The sequence below is a fragment of the Juglans regia genome, chromosome 14 (genome assembly GCF_001411555.2).
Source record: "Juglans regia cultivar Chandler chromosome 14, Walnut 2.0, whole genome shotgun sequence".
Classification (NCBI taxonomy): domain Eukaryota; kingdom Viridiplantae; phylum Streptophyta; class Magnoliopsida; order Fagales; family Juglandaceae; genus Juglans; species Juglans regia.
In genome coordinates this window covers 24,078,265-24,094,305 of record NC_049914.1, presented here as the reverse complement: position 1 = coordinate 24,094,305, position 16,041 = coordinate 24,078,265, and the positions used below count along the sequence as shown (strand labels likewise).

Here is a 16,041-nt window from a genome sequence, read left to right as displayed (position 1 = left end):
AAAATAATATGATATTTTAGTTGTAGTTTATCATCCATATTTTTTCATTTTAGAACTTTTACAATTTTATAAAAGAAAAAAAAATCAAAAGATCGGATTGATTGATCTCTTCTATTGTTCAACCACGACTATTTAATTAGTTTTTTTTTTTTTTTAAAGCTACGGACATTGTTAGAAAAACACTTTCAAATAAATTGGAGGATAGCTTTCTTGCACATTATCTCAGTCTAAATTGAGAATGAAAGCTCTTTGGGATTTTTTTGGGGGAGATGTCGAGGAGAGGGAGTGGACCCATTTGATCAAAGTTCTAGGAGAGGAGGGGTTGGTTAATGAGGCATTGGCTGCATTTTATAGGATGAAGCAGTTTCATTGTAAACCAGATGTTTATGCCTATAATACGATTATTTATTCTCTTTGTAGGGTAGGGAAGTTCAAGAAGGCAAGGTTTCTGTTGGAACAGATGGAATTGCCGGGGTTGTGTTCCCAACCAAGTTACTTATGGTTCTTTTGTTAGATATTATAGTGCAGTCAATGAGATTGACAAGGCTGTTGAGATTTTGAGGAAGATGCAAGAAATGAATCATGGAATACCCACTTCCAATTTGTATACCCCAATAATACATGCTCTGTGTGAAGCAGGAAGGGTTCATGAGGCCTGGGATTTTCTTGCTGAGTTGGTTGATGGAGGCTCGATACCTAGAGAGTATACTTACAAACTAGTATGTCAAGCGTTGAGCTTTTTGGAAGAGGCCAACTTGCTTGATGATGAATTTCATAAGAGAATAAAAGACGGTGTAGTTAAGAGATATAGGCGAGTAAGAGCATTCTCAATGGATTAGTCAAAGTTAAAGGACATTTTTTTATGAATATAAGAGAAATTTGACTTTTGGCTATTCCATTCACATAAATCTCCACATTGAAATAATTATTTTTTCATTATATAACAATAAAATAACGATTGGCAATAAGTAGAAATATTCTATTTTCAGAATCTATCAAACTAGTACCTGCATGTGTAACTTACAATTGCAGATTTACAAAAGGAAAACACAACAAATATAACTTTTCAAACTTTAGGCATACACCTTGTCTCTTTTTCATTTAACCTATTTGGGACAATCCTAAAAAAGAAAACACAATTCAGGATGTATTGATGCATAAAAAATTAGACAATCAGTTCCAGCTCACTTCAACACTTTGAGAAACAGACAGAGTGATGGCTGCACAGTACATGCAGGAATTGATTTGTATACAACATAGGTTAACTAAATGCATTGAACTCATTCTCAGTTCCACCTTGTCAATTTAGGAGGAGTCAAGCAATTGTTAAGGGTCGTCTAGCTTATCTTCATGACATGCTCAGTTCCATATCAATAAATGCATTCATTTAGTAGGTTAAATAACATTGACAGAATGGGGTGTTGGAGAAATGTTTGGTAACACCAATGATAGAATTGACAAGTTCTTATTTTCATATATGAATGGTTGGAAGAATCTGTTTTTTTTCTAACCCAGAGGTAGCATACTATGCAATGCAATAGGTAGCAATACAATGCAATGCAATAGCAATCAAACAAGAAAAGTGTAAGATGTGAACCGATTTGCAAATAACTCTTCCGAACATAAAACACCTTAAATATATATGATCCAATATCAACCTCCATAAATATACACACATATACATATACATATGGTATTGTCTGATGCATTTGAATTCTCCCATTCATGTGATCATTTTGTTCTCATAATATATATATACACACACACATACATATAAAAGGCGTTCAAATGACATATCGATCATGTTTTGAACAAATGACATCTGACCTTTTTTCCAAGGCATTCAAATGAGCAGTGCGTATATTGTGTTTTCCACCCCTGATTGGTTCAGTTGAAAAGGTCATCAGATTCTAATCGAGCTTTGGGACCAACTGCATTCTCAATCATAAACAGAAACAGAAACCCCTCAAACTAATGTTCTACCTTTTGTCGTTTGCTTACATGCAACCCCTCAATCATAAACAGAGACAGAAAATGCATCCCCTCAACAGCTAAACCCATCCACAATCAAGATTAGGGTTTGGAGAAGAGGAATGCGTGGGACGACGAGGTGCATTTAAAAGTTAGGGATCATCAAGAGAATCGAATCCTATACGAAGAAAGAGATTACCGGAGCTCTTGGAGAGCAAATCGACGAGAGAAATAGGGGTTTTGGTTGTTTTCGACGAGAGTAGGAGCGCGGTGGGTGCGGTGCTGTTGTTGTCGACTAGACGTGGTGTTATGAACCTATGACGGTATCGTTTGGGTTGATGAAATAAGACGCTGCGTTTTTATGTGTGTTTGAAGCTGGGAAGAATAAAAAGGCTGGGTGTTTATTTTAGTTGAAGCTGTGCGTTTTGGCATTAAGTTGTGCGTCTTGGGTTTGGTCTGTCATTTTAGTACTGTTGCATTCTTTGTCATTTTACCTTATTTCTCTTTTTCTGTTATCGGAGATGCTGTCAGTATTACCGAAACATTTGTTATTTTATTTGGGAGAAATTGGGGAACTCGAATACTTCAAGGCATAGTCATTATCTTCATCTTTCTTATTCTTGATTCTTCTTTTAGTGTTTATATTACTATTATATTCTTTGGATTCATAACAAGTGGGGTGGTGGTGCAGTGGTGGGTCACTCTGGTCGAAGACGAAATACTCGGGTTTTGGCGGGAATGGCATCTGGTTTTTTGAGAGGAAAGAGAGAAATACGTTAATAGAAAGAAAGAGAGAGAGAATTAATTGATATAAAATATATTTGATGTATAAAGAGTTACTTTCAAATTTAGAAATTATTTTGAAAGTGACATTTTATGCTGTAATAGCTAAATATTTAATAGATTTAAATTTTTAGCTAATCATTGAGGATGCTCTAATGAAGGGAAAACCAATCATGACCCGTAGAGGAGAAACTTGTTTGTGGTCAGCCATATGAATATTTTTGTATAATAAGAAGAATTTTGGAGGGCATATATTGGCATTCTGCAGGTGAGAATTACTCTATTATTATTACATCATTGCCTTTTTTTTGTCTAATATTTGTTGTTATGGATTACTACTTTCAATTTTTTCAAACTGCAATTTAATTGTTTACTAGGCTTACTATTGTGTTCACTGATACCTATCATATTTTTGACATTTCGTTCCAAAACAGTGATCATGTCCATTCCCCCAATGCTTTCAAGTTAATAAATTTTCATTAGTTGAGGAATGAAAATGAAAGAGAGCACTCATGTCATTGTTCCCACATATTTTATAATGATTCTTGTTGCATTTGAATTACAAAATGGTTTAATAGCTTTTCTTGAATGCATGTTTATGACAAATTTAGATGGTAGAACTCTATTTTCATTCTACAGTGGAGTCATTCGGTTTTTCTTATACTGGTACATAGAGTCATAGAGTGTGCAAGAGCCGTGCAGTCGCTTTGAAAATAGTGAGATTCACTATTAAAAAATTATTTTTTTTCATGCGAGTTCCGTATTTATTCACTTTTTTCAAAATGATTGTGCGACGCTTGCACACTCCCGACTGTAATTATCAATTCACATTTACCATACCTTGAAACATTTTGATTTCAAGGGAGAAGGATTCAACTCATCTGATCATGAAGTTTAGATCTATTAGCAAGTTGCAGTGAATGAGCTTATTTCTTCTGTACTAAAAGACATCAAGAATACTTACTGGAGTTTAGCTGCAGCTTTGATACTTTTAAAAACTAGCCAATCTTTGTATGATTATTTGGGGCATCAAATCCATAAATGTTGATGATTTCTTCTAGTCACTATCATTCCCCATATAACAGACCCTTGGACTTTGTTTGAAGTCTTATTTTTGTAGACTATATAGGAACCCTTCTTACATTTGGAGGAGGTTCATAGCTGCAAAACCCTTGTGCTTGAAGCGGGCCTGATGTGGAAGATAGGGAATAGTGAATACACAAAAAAATGGACTGACAAATGGATATCTCAGCCCACCTCTTTCAAGATAGAAAGTGCTATCAAACTCTTGATGGAGATGCAAATGTTGTTGCCTCTCAGATCCAGATACAAGAACATGGAAAGTCCAGTTGATTAAGGAAATATTCTCAAGTCAGGAAATTGATCTAAACCAGAATTCTCGTTAGTCCTTGTGGCAGTCCTGATAGACTGCTCTGGAGATGCATAACAAATGGCCTTTCCTCAGTTAGAAGTGCTTATCACCTTTAAGGGGAAATCCAACAAAGAAAGCAAGGACAGAAGCCATAATGTGAAGGAATGCCGAAATAAATTATGGAAGACAACAATTCTTAATGCATAGAAGCTATTTCTATGGGAAGCATGTCATAAAGCACTGCCAACAAACTCCAAATTATTCAAAAGGAAGGTGATTGATAATCCCCATTGCCCCATCTGTCTGAGTGAAATAGAGACCATAGAACATGTGTTGTGGGAATGTGTTGCTGGTCGTGATGTATGGAGCCACTGCTCAATAAAAGCTTCATAAAGCCAGGCTGATAAATCAAAATTTCAAGTAGATTGTCATGAGCTTACTCAAATTTTTGATCAATGAGGAAGTGGCTGAAAGAGAGCAACATACAGATAAGGCTGCAAGCACAATTGCTATTATAAGTATATGGGAAGCTCCTGTAAAATACCCAAAAATACATGCTAGAAACTAGAATCTAAAATGGCAATACATAATACGAAAATGGTGAAAATATACCTGCGGAAGCCATGTTTGGAGAATGCAAACAGACCGATCTTCTCCTTCTTGCTCGTCACAAATTATCAGGTATCAATGGGGCAAGCCAATGGACATACGGAGAGGAGGAGGGACCTACCTCTTATAAATGAAAACTTATGGAGTCCACCCATTAAGGACTCAAATTCAAATGGGTCTATAAAAATTCTATAATAAAGACCCTTGAGTTTCCAGGCCTACATACGTAATTATACCACAATATAAATAGGATATAATCCTATATTACTAAGTTGTAATAAATCCCAAATGATCACTCAACTTAATGGGTTAAAACAAAATACCATTGTGAGCTATATATATATGTCTAACCCGTTTTATAAAATATGCAATCAAATGAAGCCCATATTTAAAAATATTATAACATTCTCCCACTTGGGTAAACATTGATTGCTATAAAATAAAACTTGTTTGAAAAATGACTCTCGGGTTAGACTAAATAGGTGGCCACACAAATACATAACCCAAATGATAGCACCTTAGAAAACACGATCCGGTCCAACAAGAATATCAACATCGAACATGGAAATCATTACACCACTTAAACGATGTAAGACCACTCTACAGCTACAAATGCTAATATCCTTATCGACATGGATCTCCATCCTCCGACCAATGTGGTAGTATGTAGTATGAACTTAGCACCAATGTGATCAAAAGTTGTGCTAATTCATATCAGTCCTCATAATGCTTCAAAATGAAGCCACATGTCTCTAAAAGAGACTCATCTTATGCCTTTTGTCTATATATCTCGAGATCATAATGATATTATAATAAAATACATAAGCCAAATGCATGCTTAAAAACTTAGTGTATGAATAGGGGATATTTATTTATTTATTTTATTGGAAATGGGTTGCACCCTAAAACAAATGGGTTGCCTACGTACCCTGTAAAGGGATCAAGCCAAAACGTAGTTCTTTTTACATAAGTAACTCCCACTAACCAAAAACATCAAAAGTTTCCACAATACCCATATTAGTAACATGTATTTTAAAAACTTTAGCAGCGAGTCCCTTAGTCAAAGGATCTGCAATCATCACCTCTGTATTAATATGCTCTATCTTTGTCTGCCATTCTTTAACTCTATCTCTGACCACCAAATACTTTATGTCAATGTACTTGGATCCACTAGAAATTTTATTTTTCTTTGAAAAAAATACCGCTGCACTATTATCACAATAAATAGTAATTGGCCTCGAGATGGAATCAACAACTTTCAGTTCAGAAATAAAGTTCCTTAACCAAACAGCTTGGATAGTAGCTCTATAACACGCCACAAATTTAGCTTACATAGTAGAAGATGCCACCAGAGTTTGCTTAACACTCTTCCAAGAAATAGCACCCCCAGCTAGTATAAAAATATAACCTGAGGTCGATTTCAAATCATCTTGACATCCAGCGAAATCAAAATCTGAGTAGCCTACCACCTCAAGGTGATTTGAACGCTGGAAGGTGAGCATGTAACCTTCAGTTTTCTTCAAGTATCTCATAACTTTCTTAGCTGCTTTCCAATGCTCTTGCCCTGGATTCGACTGAAACCTGCTAAGAAAACTAATTGCATAGGCAATATCTGGTCTAGTGCAAACTTGAGCATACATCAAACTCCCCACAACACTAGCATATGGTATGTTCTTTACAGATTCCCTTTTAAGTTCATTCTTGGGACATTGAGTTTTGTTAAACTTATCTCCTTTTATGACGGCTACATCACCAGGTGCACAGTTATGCATTTCAAATCTTTGCAGTACATGCCGTATATAAGGTTTATGAGAAAGTCCCAACAAACTACGAGCTCTATCACGACATATTTCAATGCCAAGCACAAAAGAAGCTTCTCCTAGATCTTTCATCTCAAAATTAGTAGATAACATTTTCTTTGTTTCATGAAGTAATCCCAAGTCACTGCTGGCAAGCAAAATATCATCTACATACATAATAAGAAAAATAAAGTTTCTCCCACTAGTCTTGCAATATATACACTGGTCAACTGCATTTTCAACAAAACCAAGTGAAGTTACAACCTCATCAAACTTCAAATACCACTGTTGAGATGCTTGCTTCAGGCCATATAAGGATTTATTTAACTTACACACCAAGTTTTATTTTCCCTTCTCAACAAAACCTTCAGGTTGTCTCATATAAACTTCTTCATAAAGATCTCCATTAAAAAATAATGTCTTTACATCCATCTGATGAAGCTCCAAATCATAGTGTGCCACGAGTGCCAGGATAATTCTAAAAGAATCTTTAGACGAAACTGGTGAATCATTATAGTCAATGCCTTCCCGCTAAGTGAACCCTTTTGCAACTAATTTTGCCTTCTTTCGTTCAACATTCCCTTTCGAGTCTAATTTACTTTTGAAAATCCATTTGTTGTCAATGGCTTTAGCATCTGGAGGAAGTTCAACAAGTTCCCAGACTCTATTCTTTTCCATAGAATTCATTTCATCTTCCATAACACTTAACCACTTATCTGACTCAGGACATGTCAAGGCTTGCTTAAAAGTAACAGGATAAACTACATGCTCAATATTAAAATCACTTTCTAACAAATAGACAATGTAATCATTAGGCAATGCAGACCTTCTTTCTCTTTGAGATCTTTTGACTTGTGGCTCAGAAACTGACTCTACCATTGTTGGAATTTCTTCTTGTTGTTCAGGTTCTTCACTAACAATCTCAATTGGCGGAGAAACAACTCTTTCCTGTACAACATGAACTGGAACAACAACTAGATTAGGATCATGAAATAGGTCCTTCAATACAGAACTCCCCTTAACACCAACATCATTCTCCAAAAATTTTGCAGTAATGGACTTAACAATTCTAGTACCACGATTAGGACAATACAACTTATATCATTTTGATATATCTGGGTACCCAATAAAATAACCAGGAGTAGATTTTGGGTTTAGTTTCTTTTCAAGAGGATTATAAATTCTAACCTCAGCTGGACATTCCCAAACTCTGAAATGAGCCAAACTTGGCTTACGACCTGTCCACAATTCAAAAGAAGTTTTTGAAACAGCTTTACTGGGAACCCTGTTTAAAATATACATCAGTTTTCAAAACTTCACCCCATTGATATTCTGGCAAATTTGTTCTGCTCATCATACTCCTAACCATGTCATTTAGAGTATGATTTCGTCTTTCAGAGACACCATTCTGCTCAGGTGTTCCTGGTATGGTGTATTGAGGCACTATTACACACCCTTGTAAAAATTTTACAAAATCGCCTATGTTTTGACCAGACTCATCAAACTTCACATAATACTCGCCGCCTCGGTCAGATCTTACAACTTTAATTCTTTTCCCACATTGATTTTCTACTTCCATTTTGAATATCTTAAATTTCTCAAGAACTAAAGATTTATCATTAATCAGGTAAACATATCCATAACGTGAGAAATCATCAATAAAAGTTATGAAGTACTTATTCTCACATATGGTAGAAGATAAATGTCCACTAATGTCAGTATGTATTAAGTCCAAAATACCGTCACTCCTAGTAGAACCCTTTCTTGTGGATTTAGTCAGCTTTCCTTTTATACAGTCCACGCATGTGTTAAAATCTGAAAAATTAAGAGAGGGAAGTATCTCAACTTTTACCAATCTCTTCATTCTTTCCTTTGAAATATGTCCTAATTTCTTATGCCACAACATAAAAGATGATTCACGGATTAAAGACATTTTCTTCACTACATTGGTAACACAAGAGACTTCACCAAAAGAAGCCAAATACATTCTATATAAACCATAACACAAAAGACCATTTCCAACCAAACGAGAATCATAGAACAATTCAACTTTTTCATTGCCAAACTTAAAAGAAAAACTAGATTCATCAAGTTTTGATATAGAAATCAAATTCCGTCTCATTGACAGTACAAAAACCGTGTTCTACAAAACAAGAGAAAGACCAGACTCCAAAGATAACTTTACTACTCCTATAAACTCGACTTTCACTTGAACTCCATTCCCAATGCATAAGCTCACTTCATTCTCACTTAGCCTCTGTTTGCATATGAACCCCTGCAAGGAATTCACAATATGAATACTTGCACATGAATCTATCTACCAAGAATTTAAAGGCACATCTACTAACGAAGACTCAAAACAAACTAAGGCCAATGAGATACCTGTCGAATTTTTCTTCTTCTTCTCCAACCAAGTTTTAAACTTAAAACAATCATTTTGCCAATGACCATTCTTCTTACAAAACTTACATCTTCATAGTTTCTTTAGGGCCACCAGAAGTCTGACCTTCAAACCTTTTACTGTGCTGATTTCGGTGTGACTTATTTACCGAAATGCAAACCTGGGACCCGCTTTTAGACCCGGCTGGAGGTTGAAGATGAATTCACCTCCAGCCATAACGTTGCCCACGCGCAGCAGGTGGCGTGTGTAGCCCCTTGAACAGTGTTTTTCCTCATTTGCTTTTTCCAATATTTATGTACTCTCCCTATTAAATCTTTAGATATTTTTTGAAAATTTTTTGTAATATCATAAGAACTGTTTTATATTTTTTAATATTATTTACACATTTTTCGATGGGCTACAATGTACTGTATATTATGATAATTTTTGTGGTGAATAGTCAGTATCTTATATGATCTGTACATATATGTACTCTCTCTTAACATGTTTTAGATGCATGTTAATTTTGTGACTTGTTATAAGTATTTTGTATATATATGCTTTCCAAGTTCATATTTAATTTTAGACATATCTGTTGTCTTATATGCTTGATCTATTAACACTGTTTTAGTCTCACAATCACATTTAAACTCTAACTTTGATTGTATCAAGTTGATTATTATTATCATTTTGTGATTTTAATTCATGGGCATTCAGATTATCCTTATTTTTCTATTAAATAAAATTTTTGAAATATTAGTGGGTGGTAGCTGCCAAAGTGGCACACTCATTGATATTTAAAAAAAAAAAAGAAGATATTTTTGTTTTCTAATTTATTGCACATAATATCTTGCCCAATGGTGTTATTGTGTGTGACATTTTAGAAAATGGTGTGAACTGGTTAATGAGATTGCATTAGTCCAGAAATTTCCTTCTACCTAAAGGTGATGGTATTTTGAAACTGATGTGATTTTATTAATTAGTTTTGTGATATGTTTTAAGAATTTTTATAGCATGTTGTTTAGTCAGCCCAAATGTGACTTTACAATGATGCACCAAGGCTCTTACCGTAATGAAACTCATATGGTTCCGAGCTTAATTATGGATTGTCTAATTAATAGCTCATATTAATTATAAAAATTTGATATCATCCATTGACTGCATGCATTATGTTTGGATGATAATAAATAAAATGTACTATTTCATGTTTTCCATAGTTTTGAGTGCCTCCTCTATTTCAAGTCAATTATCTGCTATTGAGATTTTGACTAGGAATAATTATGTGAGATGGAAACGAGACGTAGAAATTACTTTTGGTCTTTTGGGATTGGATTTTGCCCTGGAGGAGCAACCTTCAAAACCTACTGATAAGAGCACTGCTGAATATGTGGCTGATTTCAAAAGTGGGATATGGCAAATAGACTTTGTTTAAAGATCATCAAACGTTCTATTTCAGATTCCATTATGGGAGCTATTCCGGATAATGATAATGCTAAGCAATTTTTGAGTGCCATAGGACAAATGTTTATTGAATCCGATAAAACTGAAACTGGAGATCTCATGGATAGACTGATGAGTATGAAATATGATGGTTCTAGTGGAGTTAGGATGAAATATGATGGTTCTAGTGGAGTTAGGGAGTACACTATGAAAATGATACATATATCCTCTAAGCTAGAAGCCCCCAAAATTTCCATTGCTGAGCCTTTTTTGGTTTATCATGTTCTTAACAGTCTTTATAGCCAGTTTAATTAGCTAAAGGTAGCTTACAATGCTCAGCGAGATAAATGAGATTTAAATTATTTGATAGTAGTATGTGCCCAAGATGAGTGTAGGATGCGTCGTGAGACTGTTGAAACTGTGCAATTAGTTTTTCAACCACAACAGAATAATGGGTCTTTTCATAATCATAAGTCTAAGTTCCATAAGGTAAATAAGTCACACCGAAATTAGCACAGTAAAAGGTTTGAAGGTCAGACTTCTGGTGGTCCTAAAGAAACTATGAAGAAAAATTATCAATGTAAGTTTTGTAAGAAGAATGGTCATTGGCAAAATGATTGTTTTAAGTTTAAAGCTTGGTTGGAGAAAAAGAATAAGAACTCGACAGATACCTCATTGGCCTTAGTTTGTTTTGACTCTTCGTTAGTAAATGTGCCTTTAAATTCTTGATAGATAGACTCAGGTGTAAGTATTCATATTGCGAATTCCTTGCAGGGGTTCGTAAGCAAACGGAGGCCAAGTGAGAATGAAGTGAGCGTATGCGTTGGGAATGGAGTTCAAGTGAAGGTCGAGTTTATAGGAGTAGTAAAGTTATCTTTGGAGTCTGGTTTTTCTCTTGTTTTGGAGAACACAATTTTTGTACCGTCAATGAGACGGAATTTGATTTCTATATCAAAACTTGATAAATCTAGTTTTTCTTTTAAGTTTGGCAATGGAAAAGTTGAATTGTTTCGATTTTGAATTTTTACAAAATTAGGGTTCATACCCATTTCAAAATTTGATTAATCTTCACTAAATATAGATACCCATTATTTTAAAACATCATATATGTATTTTTCGGGCACTATATATTGTTTTCTCCATATTAATTTTGTTTTTTGACCCAAGAATCGGAAGAAAATAAAAGCCCTAACAGATTGAAGATTTACAATAAATAAATCCAACGAATTTGATTTTGAGCGATCGATTTGCATAGAGAAAAGAAAATCGAAAACAGAACAACAAAACTGTATCATCGCATTCTTACGAAAGATAACATAAAAACAACATCATCGTATTCTTACGAGAGATTCTAATCCTAGTATGGTGTCTCTGATACCAATTGTAAAATACACAAAAATACATGCTAGAAACCAGAATTTAAAATGGCAATACAGAATATGAAAATGGTGAAAATATACTTGCGGAAGCTATGTTTGGAGAATGCAGACAGATCGATCTTCTCCTCTTTGCTCCTCACAAATTATCAGCTATCAATGGGGCAAGCCAATGGACATATGGAGAAGAGAAGGGACCTTGCCTCTTGTAAATGAAAACTTATGGAGTCCACCCATTAAGGACTCAAATTCAAATGGGTCTATAAAAATTTCAGAATAAAAACTATTGAATTTCCAGGCCTACATACGTAATTATATCACAATATAAATAAGATATAATCCTATATTTCTAAGGTGTAATAAATCCCAAATGATTACACAACCTAATAGATTAAAACAAAATACTATTATGAACTATATATATCTCCTTATACTTAAAAGCGCCTATCGCCTAATGAACAGTGACATCAACAGTAATGAACAGTAACATCAACAGTGACATCAACGGCAAAATCACAAAACCGCAAATCACGAGAGGCAACCGAAGCAAATCCACCATAAAATCATCACAAAAAATCACAAAACCAAAAAACCACAGAGGAAACCGAAGCAAATCCACCATAAAATATCACAAAAATACACGGTAAAATCACAAAATCATCATAAAATCTTCACAAAAATACCACAAATTAACAAAATCACCACAAAATCACAACAAAAATACCATAAAATAAAAAAAATCACCACAAATTACGGTGGTGGAGGTGGCCTAAGGGGAAGTGGGCGTCCGTGAGGGAAGGTGGGCGTCCGTGAGGGAAGGTGAGCATCCCTGGTGGTTCGGCTGGGCATGAGGACGGCTACGAGAGGTGGTCGGTGGCGAAAGGAGGTCCCGGTGGTGGTGCGGTGGCCAGAGGAGGTGGAGCTCCGCCGTGGGTGTGGAGAACCCGTGCAAGAGAGAGGTAGATTTCGTGGGAGCAAATGGCACGGAGATGGAGACCGAGCTCGCTGGAGGGGGATGGCCGGTGGGAGAGGAGGCTACCGTGGAGGTAGTGGCGCCGGAGGATGGCGTACGGCGGCGCATCAGCATCAAACCCATTCGGGGCTGTGCACAGCCGAGAGAGAGGAAGAGAGAGCGTGAGAGAGGGAGACCGGTGTGGGGGGACTCGCCGGAGTGAGGTGATGCCAGTGGAAGAGGCGGTGAGGCTCACCGACGCACGGCGGCGTCGGGCTGGGCAGAGGAAGATTCGGCTGGGAGGAGGGGCAGCGTACCGCGTACGCGTGAGCCGAGGGAGGAGAGAGAGAGGGGAGGGAAAAGTGAGGGAGAGAAGAAAAAGATATAGGGATTTATCCAGTCCTTTCGTTTTGGGATCTTCAAAATGATTTAACAATAAAAGATAAAAATACTGATTTAAATATACATAAATATTAATTTAATTAAAAATATTGAAATAAATTAAATAAACAATAAAATTTTATTAAATATTTTTAAGAAATTAATCTCAATTCTTCATTTTAAATTCTTAGATTTGATCTAACAATAGAAATTTAAACATTGATTTAAATTAATTTAAAATTTAAATAATTAATATATAAATATTATATTATACATAAACTATCAAATTTAATTTATTAAATATTAATCTTCCATCATTAAATAAATGATAAAATTTTACTAAATATTTTTAAGAAATTAAAATTATATAAATAATTAGAGTTTTAACATAATTTAAATATGATAATATTCTTAATTAACTAAATTAGGCAAACGTGCGTGGGGAAAATGTTAGTTTTTAGGTTTTAAATTACAACCCTTCATCTTTAATCTTCAGATTTAATCTAACGATAGAAGTTTAAATATTGATTTAAACTAACATAAAACAAATAACTAAAATATAAATATTCTACCATACACTTAAAATTAACTTTAATTTATAAAATATTAATTTTTCATCATTAAGTAAAAGATAAAGTTTTACTGAACATTTTTAAGAGAATAATATTATATCATACACTTAAAATCAACTTTAATTTATAAAATATTATTTTTTCATCATTAAATAAATGATGAAGTTTTACTGAATATTTTTAATAGAAAAAAACTATATAATTATTTTAAATTTTTAATATAATTTAAATTTCATAATAAATGATGAATATGAATAAATAATAATTTTACCCATATACATTAGATTATTTTAATATTAGAAATTATTATTTATTTATTTTTAATTAGGCAGACATGGTAAACGTGCTTTGCACGTTAGCCACCGCTAGTATATATATATATATATATATATATATATATATATATATATATATATATATATATATATATCTAATCTATTTTATATATAATATATCTAATCTATTTTATATATATATATATATATCTAATCTATTTTATAAAATATGCAATTAAATAAAATTCATATTTAAAAATATTCTAACAGCTCCTCCAGAGGATGTTTACAAGATCAAATTGGTACGCTGGAATGTTTATCTTTTTATCTTCTCGTTTTCATTATCTAATCCCTTTAAAATTTTAAATTCAAGACTTATCTTTTTATTTCTTCACTACTTCTATTCTAAGTAGAAGTCTATCTGCACACCTCAATCTCATATTAGGGGCTTATTTAATAGCATTCACATCCTCTATTTTTGTACCTCTCTCCCCTCTTCTTCTCTCCTCTGCACCCAGCCCCGTCCAACAACCTCTTCCAACCTCACCTCAATCGTTTGTTTGCCAAGAAAAGAAAAGAAAAGGAAAAAGCTATTCCTCCCGAGAGTCTGGAGAATGGATCCCGGTTTTTTTTTTTTTTTTTCTCTATCAAGTATTTTGTGATTTTTTTTAAATGATCAAGAAATTAAAAAAATGTGAAAAAAAAAAAACTGCATGTCTCGGCAAGTATGTTGACGACGGACTCAAAAAGAAAATAGGAGAAGCTAGTGAATTCTGAATGGCGTGGTTTTTTTTTTTCCTTAAACTACGGGAAACCCAATATGTAACTACGTGAAATATATGTTTCTTGCATTTTCTCGGGAACCGAACAGCGCGAAAGTCCTTTTTTTTAAAAATTTTAAAATATTTTCTTGGACTAATTTAGAAACTACTTGGGACTGAAAATAATTGAGTTTTTAGTTTCTCCTTTGTTTTCCTGTATCGTCTCGGGTATACGCAATAGTTTTATCTTTTTTTTTTTTGTAATTTTAGTGATTCTTGCGCATATTCATTTGGGTTTTGGAAATTATAGGGTAAACTGCAGATTAAAGAAGAGATTCTGGGTATTATGATGGAATCTGTGCGCTATGTTTGGATAAGATAATGCTTCAGGAGACGGCTCTTGTAAAACGTTGGGAGCATGCTTACTGGTTTGTCTCGTCAATCTGTTTATCTGGCTGCCTTTATTATTCTGGAAATTGTCTCATTGCCGATGCTAATTTTTTGCATGCCTTTGAAATTATGGTTATAGTTGTTATCCTTCATGTATGAGATGTCCGATAGTTTCTACAATGGAATGTGACCTGCGTTTACTCTAAATATAGTATTGATTTGTTTGAGCTGTCAAGTCTCACAAGTGCTGATACCATCTAAATTGAACAACTATAGGCTCCGAAATTATAAGGTCAATCATCACTCATTGAAGTAGCAAATCTATTTGATTATTGATTGGTACAACTTAAAAACTTAATGAATTGGGAATGCGGGATTATGAGTTTTGACAGCTTAATTTTCTAGCATATTTTTTTCTGGACTATTATGAATTACTAATTCATGTCGAAAAAATCTATTTGCATGCCTTTTTTTAACACCCCCAACGTACTACTGAAGCAAGTTTCCTCACAATAATGAAAAATGATCGATGTTTTAACAATTTCATTACTATAACAGGTCCCACAATAATTGACATAAGGCTTGTAAGTAAGAAATAATTACTGATGCATCTTGAATGACAGCATCAACGATTACATGTTTGAGGAGAGTGTCTGCCTACTTCTTAGAGCCAATTGGTTTAAACCTTTGATTGTGGAGGATTAGGAAAACATTTATGATGATACTGAAGATTATTATCCATATGAGGAGGAAGAAGATGATCTAGATGAAGTTTGCTTCAGTAGTTTAACAAGTCTTTGTATTGGTAATCGAAGCTGGGGAGATAATGGATATGTCAGATTAAGACGTTAAGAAGCGATACCAATCTATCAATCAAATTTCCAGGACTCTAGTGTAGGTTCATCCCTAAAGCCTAAGGAGGCTGTGAAAAGTGCAACTGGGCGATGGACAATTAGTTCACTCAAACACGAAGCAGTTGA

At 34.3% G+C, this 16,041-nt stretch overlaps 1 protein-coding gene and 1 pseudogene across 1 annotated transcript; one reads left to right on the top strand and one right to left on the bottom strand.

Annotated features, from left to right (window-relative positions):
- The first annotated feature begins 238 nt into the window (after positions 1–238).
- Positions 239–2,969, top strand: LOC108994606 (annotated as a pseudogene).
- A 3,094-nt stretch (positions 2,970–6,063) lies between these two features.
- Positions 6,064–6,711, bottom strand: LOC118344581 (secreted RxLR effector protein 161-like). Its single transcript, XM_035685613.1, has one exon. The coding sequence runs from the start codon at positions 6,709–6,711 to the stop codon at positions 6,064–6,066; it is 648 nt and encodes a 215-aa protein (XP_035541506.1).
- Between the last annotated feature and the right edge of the window lie 9,330 nt (positions 6,712–16,041).